At 40.0% G+C, this 15,125-nt stretch overlaps 1 protein-coding gene across 1 annotated transcript in view; it reads left to right on the top strand.

The window, feature by feature from the left end:
- Window positions 1–15,125, top strand: part of DNAH9 (dynein axonemal heavy chain 9) — a gene marked incomplete at both ends in the record, with an annotated part of 299,172 nt that overhangs the window by 58,079 nt on the left and 225,968 nt on the right. Inside the window, 2 exons of the mRNA XM_082678963.1 lie at window positions 11,292–11,514; window positions 12,114–12,280. Of these exons, the coding sequence (XP_082535089.1) occupies window positions 11,292–11,514; window positions 12,114–12,280 (390 nt within the window). The remainder of the gene's footprint in view (window positions 1–11,291; window positions 11,515–12,113; window positions 12,281–15,125) is intronic.

Below are 15,125 nucleotides of genomic sequence, written 5' to 3'. Positions count from 1 at the left end.
AGGCAGTCTTGTAGGACTGAGCCCTTAACCTATGGAATCTCCAGGTAAATAGTGTCAGAATTGAGTCAAGTTGTAGGACAGGCAGTTGGTGTTGGAGAATTGCTTGGTGGTGTGGGGTGCCCCCCTACCCACCCATAGGCATTGGAATTGGTATTAGGATCCTTGTAGCTGCCATAACAAAATACCACTGACCGAGTGACCTGAACAACACAAATTTATTTCTCACAATTCAAGAGGCTAAGAGGTCTAAGATCAAGATGCGAGTCAATTTGATTCCTGGTGAGAGCTCTCCTCCTAGCCTGCAGACAGCCATCTTCTCACTGTGTCCTCACATGGCCTTTACTCAGTTCCTGTGCACAGATAGAAAAAGAGAGATCTCCCTCTTCCTTTTCTTATAAGGCCACTAATCCCTCATGGTGACCCCACCCTGATGACCTCATCTAACCCTAATAATCTCCCCAAAGGCCTCAGCTCCAAATACCATCACAAATGGGGAGTTGGGGCTTCAACATATGAATTTGTGGGAGACACAGACATTTAGTCCATAGCATCATCTTAACTCTCATCCCCATTCAGCTCCTCATGCCCTGATCTTACTCAGTCCCATCCTTGCCCTTGCAAAGCCCTCCCCTGTGCTCTTCCCCTGGACCTCAGGATCTTGCATCAGCAAAGTCCACTGTCCCTTCGTCTTCTCTCATCCTTTTTTTGCTCTAACTGAAGCCCAGCTCTCTCCTGAGGATACTGCTTCCCTGCAGCCCTCCCAAGTAGGGCTGATTTTTCTCCTATATCCTTCTTACCACTGGGCCTAGAGGTAGATGAGATATTCTTGCTCTTAGTTGCAGCTTCCAAACCATTCCACCTGGTCCTCCCTCAAAATCTCTGGCTCCACTGGAGTGAATGCTGTCAGACAGTAAAACCTGCCACTTGTCCCTGCCACAGTCACCTGCCAAGCCCTTAGCCATTCCTCCCCTTCGTTGCAGGTCATGTCATCTGGCTCAGTCTCCCTTTCCCATCCTTCTGCTAATAATTATCCTCAGTGACTCAGCATCCACATGGAGCCTTCATTATACCTGCCTCTCATTTTCTTGACCTCTCTCTCCATTGCCCTTTCCTTCCGTCGTACCTGTGCTATCTAATTCTGTGTTGTGCCCTCAGTGGCGTGGAAGGAAAGATGAGCAAGTACTTGCTTCCCCTTCAAAATCTCAGGTTAAAGTGTTCCATTCTCTGACCACCACTTGGTATCTTTCCAGCTCACTTACTTGGCAGCGGTGCCATGCAAAGTTCTTCAGACCCATCAGGATTTCCAATCCATTGGTCCCGGTGCTTTATCGGGATAGCTCAGTGTTTGTCACCCTTGCTCCCCATTCCCGTTCCCACCTCATAAAACCCTGACTGTTTAAACTCAGTGCCCCACACCTGCACCTGAGCAATTCATCCTTGGATGAAGGAAAAACAAACCAATCTTCTGACCAATCTCATATTAAATTTATGAACATAAATTTTTTTATGAACATTTTCATAGATTCTTCCCAACTCCCATAGACTCTTTTTTTCCTCTCTCCTTAAACCTCAAATATCCTCTCTGCCCTTATAGCCTTGCCTCTCATTTCACTGAAAAATTAGAACCAATCACAAGAGAGCTAACTCACCTTTCACCAACAAATCTACCAACCTACCTGCATTTGAAGCTATACATTCAACTACCTCTCCTGTTACAGTGAATAACCTGTTTTTCTAAGTCCAGCCTCTTTCTTCTCATCTACTCGAGAACTTACTTCCTTAAATATTCCCTATCAGCAACACCATCTATTTTCATACATTTTCCACAGCATGCAAATATATTGTCACATCTGGCATCTTAAAAAAAAAGAAAGGAACACGGTCCCAGGAGTCCTTCCAGCTACAGCATCATTTCTGTGTGCCCTCCTTCATAGCAAAATTCCTCAAAAGGTGTGTCTATACTTGATCCCCTTACTTCTTCATCTTCCATTCTCTCTCTACAAGAAATTTTATTATATAATGTAGCATAGGGGCTTCCCTGGTGGTGCAGTGGTTAAGAATCCACCTGCCAACACAGGGGACATGGGTTTGAGCCCTGGTCCCGGAAAATCCCTTGTGCCGCGGAACAACTAAGCCCGTGCGCCACAACTACTGAGCCTGCGCTCTAGAGCTCACGAGCCACAACTACTGAAGCCCGCGTGCCTAGAGCCGGTGCTCCGCAGCAAGAGAAGCTACTGCAATGAGAAGCCCGCGCACTGAAACAAAGAGTAGCCCTGCTCACCACAACTAGAGAAAACCCGCCCACAGCAATGAAGACCCAATGCAGCCAACAATAAATAAAATAAAATAAATTAAGAAAAAAGAAATTTTTTAAAATGTAGCATACGTATGATTTAGAGAAAAATATTAAAACGAATACTCTCATTTACTTTATCCAGCGAAGAAACAGAACATTAGCTACATTTTAAAATTCCCTTATGTACTCTTCCCTGATTAAATCCCTCTTCCTCCCTACCAGATGTCACCCCTGCCCTAAATGTGAAATAATCCTTCCCATACTTTTCTTCATGGCTTAGTGTATATATATATATATATATATATATATACATACAGACACACAGAGATATACATATATTGAGATTTCCATTTTAAAGCTATAAAAATGAAACAGTGTTGCATACTATATATCCCTCTGTCCTGTTTCTTTTATTCAGCATTATATTTGAGACCCATCCACGCTGAGAATATAGCAGTAGTTCATTCATTTCCACTGCTGTAGGGTATCCCATCATCTGAATATGCTACAATCTATCCATTCTGTGGTTAATATGGTTGTTTCAGATGGTTTCACTAATATCAGCAAGGTTGCTATGCATTCTCTTATACAGCTATCACGGTATCCATGAGCAAACATGGCTCTAGGGTGTATAGCTAGGAGTGGAATTGCTGGGTCAGTGCAGGTAATGACAACTCTTGCCAAGGTGGATCGGCCATTTGTGAAGGTTCCAGTCCCCAACACCTCTTGCTGCTGACAGATTGTTTACTGCTGGCCATTCTGCTGGGAGCTTAGTGGTATCTCGCTGTGATAGACATTTTACATTACTCTCACTATGAATAAAGTGGCTCATCTTTTTGTGTTTTTGGATGAGTCATTATGCTTCCTATTCTGTGCTTCTTCATAGCTCTTGCCCATTTTTTGTTGGACTTTATCTTCTCCCTTTTTATACTTAGAAGTGATTTATATATTGTATGTCTAATCCTTTGCTGATTGTACATATTACAGATTTAGTCTCCCGTTTTGTGGCCCGTCTTCCCACTCCATTTATGGTATATTTTGATGACAAGTTCATTTTTATGTAGCCAAATGTGTCCATCTTTCCCTTGTGTTGTCTTCTTTTCTCTTGTTAAATAAATCCTTTCTTGTCCTGAGATCCTGATGATACTCTCCTACATCCTCTCCTACAAGTTTTATCTTTTGCGTTAAATAGCTCTTTGTCGGTCACTGCATTAATATGATGCAGTCCTAATTACTATAGCTCTGTAATAAATCTTGATATCTGGCAGAGCGAGTCCCTACCTTGTTCACTTTCGTTAAGAATGTCTCAGTCATTCTCGGCCCTTCCTTACTATTTTACATACATTTTAAAATCAGTTTGTAGAAGAAAAAATCCATTGGGATTTTGATTATACTTGCAGTGACTATAGATCAATTTGAGGAAAATTGTCATCTTTGTAGTAATGGATATTCCTAAGAACATGTTATCTCTCCATTTATCTTCCTTAATATCTTCAATGAAATTTTGTAATCGTTTCCTTTAAAATGATTTTCACGTCTTTCTTAAGATTTATTCCTTAATATTTTATTTTTTGTTTCCTAGTGTAAATGATATTTTAAAATCATATTTTCCATGGAAATGAATTGACATTTGTATGTCGATTTTGCATCAAGCAACTCTACTAAATAAGTTGTTAATTCTAATAATTCATCTGTGTACTCTCTGGGGTTTGCTATGTGCATAGTCATCATCTACAAATTTATGATAATTTTATTTCTTCCTCCTCAGTCTTTTTTTTAAAATGCGTTTTATCGCTATTTCTTATCTGACCACACTGACTAGGACTGTCAGTATAACATCGAATAAAGTGGTGATGGTAAGTATCCTTGTCTTGTCCCCATCTTAAAGCGGATACTTTCAACATTTCATTACTTAGTATAATACTCCGTGAGTTTTTTATGGCATCTCTTTATCTGATTAAAGAAGTTCTCTTCTAGTCCTAATTTGTTAAGAGGATTTAGCGAAAATAGATATAACATTTTATCTATCGCTTTTTCTAACTCCGTTTAGATAATTCTGTTTTTTTCACCTCAATATGTTAAAGTTGTGACTATATTATTTGGTTTCTAATACTGAACCAACCTAGCATTACTGAGTTAAGCCCAACATGAAATATTGTCTTTTTCAATATATTCATTGCTTGATTTTGTTTGCAGATATTTTAGTTAGCACTGATGTGTCTGTTTTTGATGAAACAGGCTTTCAGTTTTTCCTTTCTGTATCATCTTTGTCTGATCTTGCTCTGTGGTTTTCTAACTTCATAAAATGGGTTAGGAAGTAACCTTCTTGATTTTCTCCGTAAGAGTTGGTGTAAGATTGAAATTCTCTAATCCTTGAAAGTTTAAATCTCCTATTGAAACATCTGGCTTGGTATTTTGCTTGTGGCAAGATTTTTACCTGTAATTTCTCTAATGTTTATAGGAATATTAAGGTTTTCTATTCCTTAGTAAGTCATATTTTTCTAGGGATATATCCATTTCATGTAAATCTTCAAATTATTGTCATGAAATTTATATTATGCTCTTACCTGTTTAATCTCTACAGAATCTATCGATGTGTTCCTTTTTAGATTTCTATTCATTTCGATTGTGCTTTCTGGCTTCTTTACTTAATTAATCTACCAAGAGATTTACAAAGAACAATCTTATGAACCCATTGATCCTCTTTATTATAATTTGATTTCTATTTTGATAATTTATTCTTTTATGTTTATTATTTCCTTCTATTTTCTTTGGGTTTATTTTCTGTCCTTTGGCTAAGTTAAGATGTGTGCTTCGCTATTCACCTTGAGCCCTCTGTCTTTTTTAATGTAACACTTAAAGTTATAAGTTCCCTTCTAAGTACAATTTTACCTACATCTCACAAGTCTTAGTAATAATCAAACTCTAAATATTTTTAACATTCATTATGATGTACTTATATATTTTTTTAATCTTAAAACGTGGATTCTTCTAGTTGCATTTCTGTCATTAATTTCTAACAATTGTATTGTGGTCAGAGAATGTAACATATGTAATAAAAAACTTCTGAAATTTGTTGAATTTGGTCAGTTTTTATAAATGTTCTGTGCATATTTGAAAAAAAATGTGTACTCTATAAATGTTGGGTATAATGTTCTGTGCATGCCTATTTGATCAAACTTGTTTTCTTCAAATCCACTATAACCTCGCTGCCTTTTTTTTTGTCTGCTTAATTTATCAATTACTGAGATAACTGTGTTAAAAATCTACCACTTTGATGGTAGAGTGTCAATTTCTCCTTGTAATTCTGTCACTTTTTGTTTCATATTTTTTAAGGTTATGCTATGTGAGCATACAGTGTTTGACTTTTTATATATTCCTGGAAAATTGAATCTTTTAGCCACACGTTAAAAATCTTTTATCACTAGCTATATTTCTTGTGTTAAAGTGTGTTTTGTTGTATATTAGTATAACAAAACCAATTTCCTTTGTATGACATTTGCCTGGTGTCTCTTATTTTATCCTCTGGCTTTCAATATTTCTGCGCCTTTATATTAGAAGAGATCTTTATAATTGATATAGAACTGAATGTTTTATCTACCTTAATATCTTTCTTTTAACTGGAGCATTTTGTTCATTAATGTCTGTTGTGCTATATTTGAATTCATTTGTACCATTTTATTGTGTCTTCTCTATTTGTTCTTCTTTTCTTTGTTTTCTTTCTTGCCTGCTTTGGGTTGCATTTTTTAAAATATTTTCTTTTATTTTTCCTTTTTCTTATTCCATTTTTTTCCCTTCTGCTAATTTGGATGTTGTGCTATCTAAGTCTTCTTTTCTAATAGTTAACCATAGCTATTTTAAAAAACATTCTTAAAAGGAGTAAACTAATCAGTACTGTTACTCTTTTCACAACCAATACAAGGACTTTAGTTTGATCTCAACCGTTCATACATCAAATTATATTCTATAATTCCAAGTAATTTCAGTTGTTCTCTGCTATTTATCTAAACTCCACAAATCATACTTTATTTTTATACACTCACTGTTTATTTAAATTCACCTACATATTTACCAATATCTTTGCTCATTCCATCTTCCTACATTACAGACATGCTATCTGAATTGTAGTCATTAGAAGATCCGTTAATAAGGTTCTTTTGGTAAAACTCTCATTCTTTTTCTCTCCAAGTGCATGTATTTTGCCCTTGTTCTTGAAAAAATTGATATGTGGAAGAGAGAATTCTAGGATAACATATTTTCTGTAAGCCTATTGAAAATGTTATTACATTGTGTCCTGGCTTCATTTTTTTTTTTTTTTGCGGTATGCGGGCCTCTCACTGCTGTGGCCTCTCCCGTTGCAGAGCACAGGCTCCGGACGCGCAGGCTCAGCGGCCGTGGCTCACGGGCCCAGCCGCACCGCGGCATGTGGGATCCTCCCAGACCGGGGAACGAACCCACGTCCCCTGCATCGGCAGGCGGACTCTCAACCACTGCGCCGCCAGGGAAGCCCCCTCCTGGCTTCATTTTTGGTGTTGCATCGTTAACCATCAACTTAGGGTTTTTTTAATTAATAGAAATCCGTCCTTTCGCTGCAGCTAATTTTAAGATTTTTTTTCACTTTTGGTAATCTGCAGTTTCATACTGAAGTACTTACGTGAGGGTTTCTTTATATTAATTTCACCTTGAATTTGTTGGGCTTCCTTGATCTTATATTTGGTGTCTTTCATTAATTCAAGAAAATTCTCAGCCAAGATATCCTCAGAGATTGCTTCCTGCCCATTCTCTCTATTACCTCCTTCTGGACCTCTTATTACACTTGTTACACTTACACACTTTTAAATATCACCCATATATTTGAATAATTTTCAGTTTTCAGTTGTTTGTCTTTCTTTACTGCAGTTGAATAATTTCTCCACTTTTATCAAACAGCAGCCTAATTCTCTCTTTTAGTGTTGTCTAAATCTCTTGTTTAATCCATTCATTGAGCTTTAAATTTTAATTATACTTTCTATTTTTAGATCTTCTATTTGGTTATTTTACAGTTTTGCTTACTCATTTTTATACCCTCCCGTTCTTTGCTCAAATTCCTTCTTTTTTTATTTATTCATTCTTCAAGTTTTAGAATACATTTACTAGAGGATAATCTTAAGATAACTTTTGATTTGTCAGCCTAAAAATGGTTTGTTTCTTCTTGCCGTAGATCAAAGTTAACATAAAGGCCTATGGAAAATTATTAGCTTCTTTCTACTGGAATTGCCCACTAACATAGCACAGTATGATCATTTTTGCATTGTTAGAACACATATTAAAAGTCTCTTTTCGGGCTTCCCTGGTGGCGCAGTGGTTGAGAGTCCGCCTGCCGATTCAGGGGACACGGGTTCATGCCCCGGTCAGGGAAGATCCCACATGCCGCGGAGCGGCTGAGCCCGTGAGCCATGGCCACTGAGCCTGCGCGTCCGGAGCCTGTGCTCCGCAACGGGAGAGGCCACAAGAGTGAGAGGCCCGTGTACCGCAAAAAAAAAAAAAAAAAAGTTTCTTTTCACAAAATGCCATCACAGGCCATAATTTTCATATTATCCACTTCAATAAGTTTTGTCACTTCTTGAATCCATCATTCGATACAAAGGTCCACACACTATCACAGATTCTGGGCATATTTGGAAAGCCGCTGAAATCACCTCCATTCCTGATTATGAGACAATGCTGAATTTATGCTTGAACATAAAGGCAGTTGGGGCCAGGATAAGGCATGGTGACCTGTTGAGAATGTAAGAGTTTATCTACGCTTCTGAGGGGTGATTCCTAAAGAAAGCATTTCTGTACAAACTGATATATCATACTTAAAAGGATGAAGTTGTTTTTCTTAGTAAATCTTGAATAGATGTCTGGGAACCTGCAGGGAAAGCGTTTGCTCCTGGTATGTGGGTCAGAAATAGTAAAGCAGAGCACCTAAACAAGAGCTCTTTTGTCTTTTGACATATTAAATATTGCTATTTTATATGCTGCACCTGAATTCCAGTATCTAAAACATTCACAGGTTTAATTCAGCTGTTTCTGCTGGCTCCCACTCATGGTGACCTCTTTCCTTATATGTTTTGTGACTTTTGATTATAAAATCATGTTCCTTGGAGAGTAATCCTTTGAGGATTGGATTCTTGTTGCATTCCTCCAGAAAGGATTTTCATTTGTTTCTGCCGGTCATCAAGGGACTCTTCCAACCCCAGACCACTTGTACCTTAACTTACAGTAGTCCATCTAGTGTCATGGTTAATTCAGGCGAGTTTCCATGCTGTCCCATACCATGCAGCCTGTTTATTTCTTGTTCACCCTTAACGGCGTTGCAACTTCACACGCAACTTCCTATCAGCTTCCTCACCTTGAGTGGGCCCTAGGCTTAATCACCTGTTCCCCAGTTCTCATAAAGAATCAAAGTAGAAGCTCAAGATCTCCGGGGTTCAATAGAAACTATCCTGTGAAAGCCAGCTTTGAATCTTGCTTACCTCCCAGGGTTCTTGCTTTCACTACATTTTCAGCTTCTGGAGATGCCTTAATTTCATGCCACCTTAGTGATGCATTTTTAAATGATTTTGAAATATGTGCTTAAACATTTCTGTTGTCTTAGCAGAAGGGTCATTCATATTATCGTGTACACCATACAGCTAGAAACAGAAATCCACACTCTCCAACTTATCCTCCAGTCAGGCCTTTATTAGACTGCTCAACTGAAACCAGTCTTGCCAAGAGCACCGATGATTTTCATGTGGCCGCATCCAATGGTGATGATCAGTCATCGTCTTACTTGTACCTCTCTGCAGTATTTGGTACAGCTGATCACTCCCTCCTTCCCAAACGGTTTCTTCAGGAGACCTCACTTTCTTGATTTCCTCCTTCGAGGTCTCCTTGACTGGGCTCATCTCCTCCAGGACTCAAAATATTAGAACTCCTGAAACCTCGATCCTGGAATTTCATTTCTAGCCACAGCCATATTCCAGGTGATATTTAATCTAATACTTTGAATAATCTGTGTGCTGATAACTACCAAATTTATATTTTTAGCCCCGTCTCTTAAGAACTCTAGACTTAAGTTCAACTGCCTAATAAGTATCTCCGTTAGATGTTTGGGAGGCATGTCAAACCTAACACATTTATTTCTTTATTTTGACCGGGCCAGGTGGCTTTCAGGATCTTAGTTCCCTGACCAGGGATCGAACCTGGGCCCCGGCAGTGAACATGCCAAGTCCTAACCACTGGACCACCAGGTGGTCCAGTAGCCTAATGGCATTAGACATTAGGCATTTCAGTAGCCTAATGGCAGTAGACCTTAGGTTTAGGGAATTCCCTAATCCTAACACGTGTAAAACTTATCTCCTTCCCTCTTATCCCTCCAAAAAACCCCCAGTCTTCCCCAATTCTTCCCCATCTCTTTAAATGGCATCATCATTCACCCCATTGCCAGGAGTCCTTATTGATTTCTTTATTCCCTCACACCCCTCCCCCAACCCATTAGTGGGTTTTATTAGCTCTGCATGCAAAACTGCCTTGAATCTGACCACTCCTCATGTCCGCCATCCGGGTCAAAACCAGTATCTTCTGTCACCCAGACAACCACAATAGTCCCTAAATCCCCCCCTGGCTTCTGTTCTGTCTCCCCACCCATGTCACCATCACCATCATCATCACCACCTCCAGCTGAAATCTGTTCTCCTCCATCTATAGTTCTTTTTGAAAACCAGTCAAATTATGCCCTTCTCCTACTCAGAATTCTCACACTTAGAATAGAATAAAATCTGAGCTGCTTATCATGGCCAATAAGGCCTCCCAGTGTCTGGCCCTTTCTCTGACCTCTTCTCCCTCGCTGCTCCCTTCTGTTCTCCTTATGCTTCTGCTACCCTGACTTTCCCCTTTTCCTCAAGAGAATCAAACTGAATCCAGCTTCAGTGCCTTTACTCATGCTGCCCCCTCTCTCTGGAAAGCTCTTTTCCTGTTTCTTTCTTGGCTCACTCCTTCATATTGTTTACATTTCTGCTCAAACATCACCTCCATAGAAAGGCCTTTACTGACCACTCCATATAAAATAGTTCTGACCTTAGTCTCTATGCCCTTATTTCATGGCACTCATCACCATGTGAAACTGTGCCATTTATCTCATTGATCTGTGTCACATTTATTTTTCCCACTAGAATGTAAGTTTCATAAGGACAGAGACTTTATCTTATTTATTATACTATTCTCAGAACCTGGAAGCAGGCCAGGGCTCATAATAATTGCCCAATAAACATTTTTGAATTCAAGAATGAATCTCATTTAACTCTCACAATAACCAGTGAGAAAGAAATGATTTTTCCAATCTTGTAGATGAGGAAACTGAGGCTCAGAGATGTTAAGTGACTTGGTCATGGTTACACATCTAGTAAGTGTCAAAATTAAACCCAAGTGTGTATGACCTTTGAGGCCATAGTATTTATTTTCAGTTTTTTAAAAAATAATTTGAGATTCACAACATAATTTGTAATATATTTACTTTGAAATAATTTCACTTTGAAATAATTTCAGACTTACACAAAAAGTTGTAAAAATAGTACAAAGAATTCTCTTTTACCTTTACTCACCTTTCCCAAATGATAACATCTTAGATAACCAACCTGTGGTACAGTTATCAACACAAGGAAGTTAGTATTGATGTGGAAGTAGTAACTTACTTAGTACAGACTTATTCACATTTCTCCAGTTGTCCCAGTAATGCACCCTCCATCATGGAGGGCTAAGTCTTTGTCCTTTGCGACCTTGACACTTCTGAAGAGGGTCGTATCTTACCATCAGGATATGGAGAGTTTTCCATGATAATACCATCAGGATATGCAGAGTTTTCCATAATAATACCAGGAGGATGGAGAGTTTTCCATAATAATAGCTATTAATGTTGGGGAACTAAATAAATCTTCCTTTCAAGGAGTGAAAGGAGAATGGCTCCTCACATTCTGTTTGTTTTGCTCAGCTTGGCCAACCTTGAAGCATTTATAAAAAACAGCGAGAATGGCTTGCTCAAGAAAGTCGGAAAAGGAGATTTCCAAGGATTGGTTGAAATTATGGGACACCTTATGGCTCTTAAAGAACGACAGAGCAGCACTGATGAGATGTTTGAGCCTTTAAAGCAGACTATTGAATTGCTGAAGACCTATGGCCAAGAATTGCCGGAAACACTGTTCAGGCAGCTGGAGGTCAGTGCAAAGTTTATGTTTTCTTAATAAAAGAAATAGAGGGAACGTTTGGGGATTTCAGAGTGGAATGAGGTGGGTTGAAGTAAATGAAAAACAGGGCTTGGTGATTACTCAAGGTCCATGCTTTGGAGCTAAATGTGTCGCACATGTGTAATGTGTACCACTTTCTTGAAACTCAGTAAATACGAAACACTGTAACGCTGGACATATATGGGAGAACTGATGTGGATGATGTGTTTGGGTTCCTTTTCCAGGATTATGGATGAGCTGAATTTTTCATTCGGAGAAAAAAAAGCAGGTCTGAGGAATGTTATGATGGTCTAAGAGATGTGGGGCATAAAAGGAAATAACTAGGCACTCTTAGAAAATGTAGAAAAGGGCCAGGGTTACTGGGTTAGAAGTTGAGGGCAAGAAGGATAGTGTTGAATCAGAAGTAGGTGATCGTCGGGAGAGTGGGCATCCAGGGAGCCATGTCAAGGAAGGGTCGAACGATGCCACGGCATCAGAGCCTGGCATCGGGGCAGAGATGAAGACATCCGGGTGCGTCCAGCCTCAGGACTGTGGGGGAGGGTCTGACCACACTGAGGTCTCCTTTGCAGGAGCTGCCTGAGAAATGGAACAACATTAAAAAGATGGCTGTTACCGTGAGGCAGCAGGTGGCCTCCCTGCAGGCAAATGAAGCGACCCTCCTCCGCCAGAGGTGCGCGGCCTTCGAGGCAGAGCAGCAGCAGTTCTGGGAGCGATTCCGCAGAGAAGCCCCCTTCAGGTATGCACCCAAGTTGCCACCACTGCTTCCCGGCCTTTAAGCACGGCAGCATCTTAAGTCACGGTGATCTCTCCGTGGAGTTCGCGTATTATTTTAACAAGTGAAGACTAGTTACTAGTCTTCCCTCCCATTTAGGTCCACTGGTTAGAACCTGGTGCTCATGTTCACAGAGTACCACTGCGGCCCGTGTGGGATGAACAAAGACTGTACAAATACTTTAAAAAATTCTAGAAGCTTCTTTGTCTCCAGGTCTATAAAGGGATTGTGTGTGGTAAGATTACTAGGTTTTACTAAACTGTTAGTATTCTAAATTCTCCCAGACTCCTGTTCTTTTGGTTTAAAATAGTGGCTGATGGAATTTTAAAATAATTTTGGAAGGCATTTCAGTAGCCTAATGGCAGGATTTGAAGCGATGGATTTACTTCAAGGTGTACTTCCTCTGCTTAGTAGTTAGTTCTCAGACTCCTCCCTACTTGTGGTCAGGGGTCTTTACACGAACAAAACAACTGTGGGATGGGCAACACCCATCCACACGTGCCCCCGTGCACACACACACAAGTCCTTTTCTCAGGGGCTCACTGCCTTGGTGGAGAAATCTACAGGGTCTGCTCCTCAGCGTCGGGGGCTCCAGCCAGGGGTACCAGCCGGCTCTGTGTCTGCTGACATGCCAGCTGAAGTGGACACTCTCCCCTCAGGCCAGCTCCGGGGTTTGCTTCTGTTTCCCTAGCGGGCTTCCTGCTGGGTCTCTTCTGTAGTTTTGGAGGTCTCTAGACTGAAAAATGCCCTATGTAAGGAGCAAGGAAGCTTTTTATTTTCAAGGGTTACTTACACACAGAAATCTGACATTGAGAGATACACACTAAAGCAACAAACAAAATGGAAAAAGAAAATCACAGCTTTATCGGGAGGAAAGACAACATAATGATTAAGTACATGGACTCTGGATTTAACAAGACCGGTGTCTAATCTCAGGTTCACTACTCACTGCCTAAGTCGGGGCAGTCACTTAATATCTCTTTGCTTCAGTTGCCTCATCTGTAAAGCGGGGTTAATAATAGTATCCACCTCATAAGGTTGTTGATAGGATTAAATAACGAATCTTTGCAAGTTTTAGGCATAGGACCTGGCACTAGGATAACCAGCCATCCTGGTTTACCTGGGACAGTTTTGGGGTTTTTTTTCTTTTCTTTTTTCTTTTTTTTATTAAAGCATAGTTGATTTACAGTGCTGTGCTAATTGGGATGGTTGTGGTTTTAACACTGAAAGTCATACATCCAGGGAAGCCCCTCTATTTCAGGCAAGCTGAGACTTAGTCACCTCACCTGGCACACAGTAAGGGCCTACCTATTCTATTATTCATTCATCAAACATTTATTAAGCAGCTACTGTCTCCCAAGCATTATACTTGGGGCTAGAGAGAACGAGATGAGTATGTCAAGAGGCAGGGGAGGACAGATGTGTAAACTGTGCTTACGATAAATGTACAACATGGAGCTCTAAAGCATTAAAATCACCTGGGGTCCAGTCTGTCCCACAGACCAACTAAATCAGACTCTCTGGGGATGAGACCGGGCATCAGTAGTTTGTAATGCTCCCCAGGTGACTCCAATGTGCAGCCAAGGTAGAGACTGCCTCCCTAAGGGAAGTAACTGGTTCCCTTTTAAGCAATCATTCCAGGGCATATAACTCCAAATGAGTCTGTGTCCCTTTAGAATAAGTGCCTTAGGAGCTATGCCCTTGTTCCAGAGAAGCATCTATTGCTCAAAACATTTGTGGAACTTCTTTTGGGACTATTCCTTCAGAGTCTGAAGCACATTCTTTTGATTCTTCTTTGGGCATACAGCTGAATTTCTGAAATTCGACACTGATCACACAGGGCCAAAGCTGGTGAGGCAGGCGGGCAATTAAGCTGGGTATTTCTGCTCAGTGCTAACAATATCCACACCTAAGGCAACAGCCACAAAGGTAATGACACTGATATTTTACATCATCTGTCTCTTTTTAAAAAAAGTTCTAAAAAGGAATTCAAAGATGTCTGGTGAAATATCTTCCCAAACAGACTCCCGAGACTGCCTGAATGGAACAGCCCTTGTTTGCTGGTGTGTTTCTGTATGTCTACTGGAAATCTGGCATCCCTCCTTCCTAGTTACATCACGTGTGTATATTGATCAGCTCTTGTTGTTTTTTAATTTGATAGCTGCATTGGCTTTTCTTTCTTAGCACTTTTATTGATATCTATCTGCTGGCTGTAAGGATATTGCTACCCTTAACTTGCAAATTCACATCTGTTAATTTAACATGCAGATGAATCTTTGCAAGAGACTTTGAAAAGAACTGCTCACAGCAGTGTGGAAAGCCAAACATTACTGCAATTTTGATGTTTTTCTCTTCTTGTCAAGAAAACTATCAAGACTAGAGCAGAATCGTGGATTTAGGGCTGAAGGGAATCTTCATGGGTGTCAACGCATGAGTTTGTTTCTTAGTTTCGTGTGCATGAATGTGTGTGTTTAAAATGTTTAGACACCGTATGCAGCAAATGAGTTGAATTCTGGTTCCTCCACTTTCAGATCAATTTCTAAAATGCATCTCTGTGAAGGCAAGTTTCTGTTCCCGATTAGATGATAGGTGAAGCTCACGCTGATCTTGTCTTTGGGAGGAAAAGGAAAGTGTATCTCATCTGGCCCTTGCAGTCTGACAGGTGCAGGATGAATCAGGTCATTGGGGGAGGTTCTTTCTTCATGTTCAAGTTGAGTTTTTCTTCTTCCTTCTGTTCTTAACTTAAAGCTGTATCAGCACATTCCTAGCTGAGCTCTCTCACTTCTCAGTAATCGGCTAAACCATCATA

The sequence above is a fragment of the Grampus griseus genome (genome assembly GCF_964374135.1).
Source record: "Grampus griseus genome assembly, chromosome: 20".
Taxonomy (NCBI): Eukaryota; Metazoa; Chordata; class Mammalia; order Artiodactyla; family Delphinidae; genus Grampus; species Grampus griseus.
This window is presented reverse-complemented; position numbering and strand designations above follow the sequence as displayed.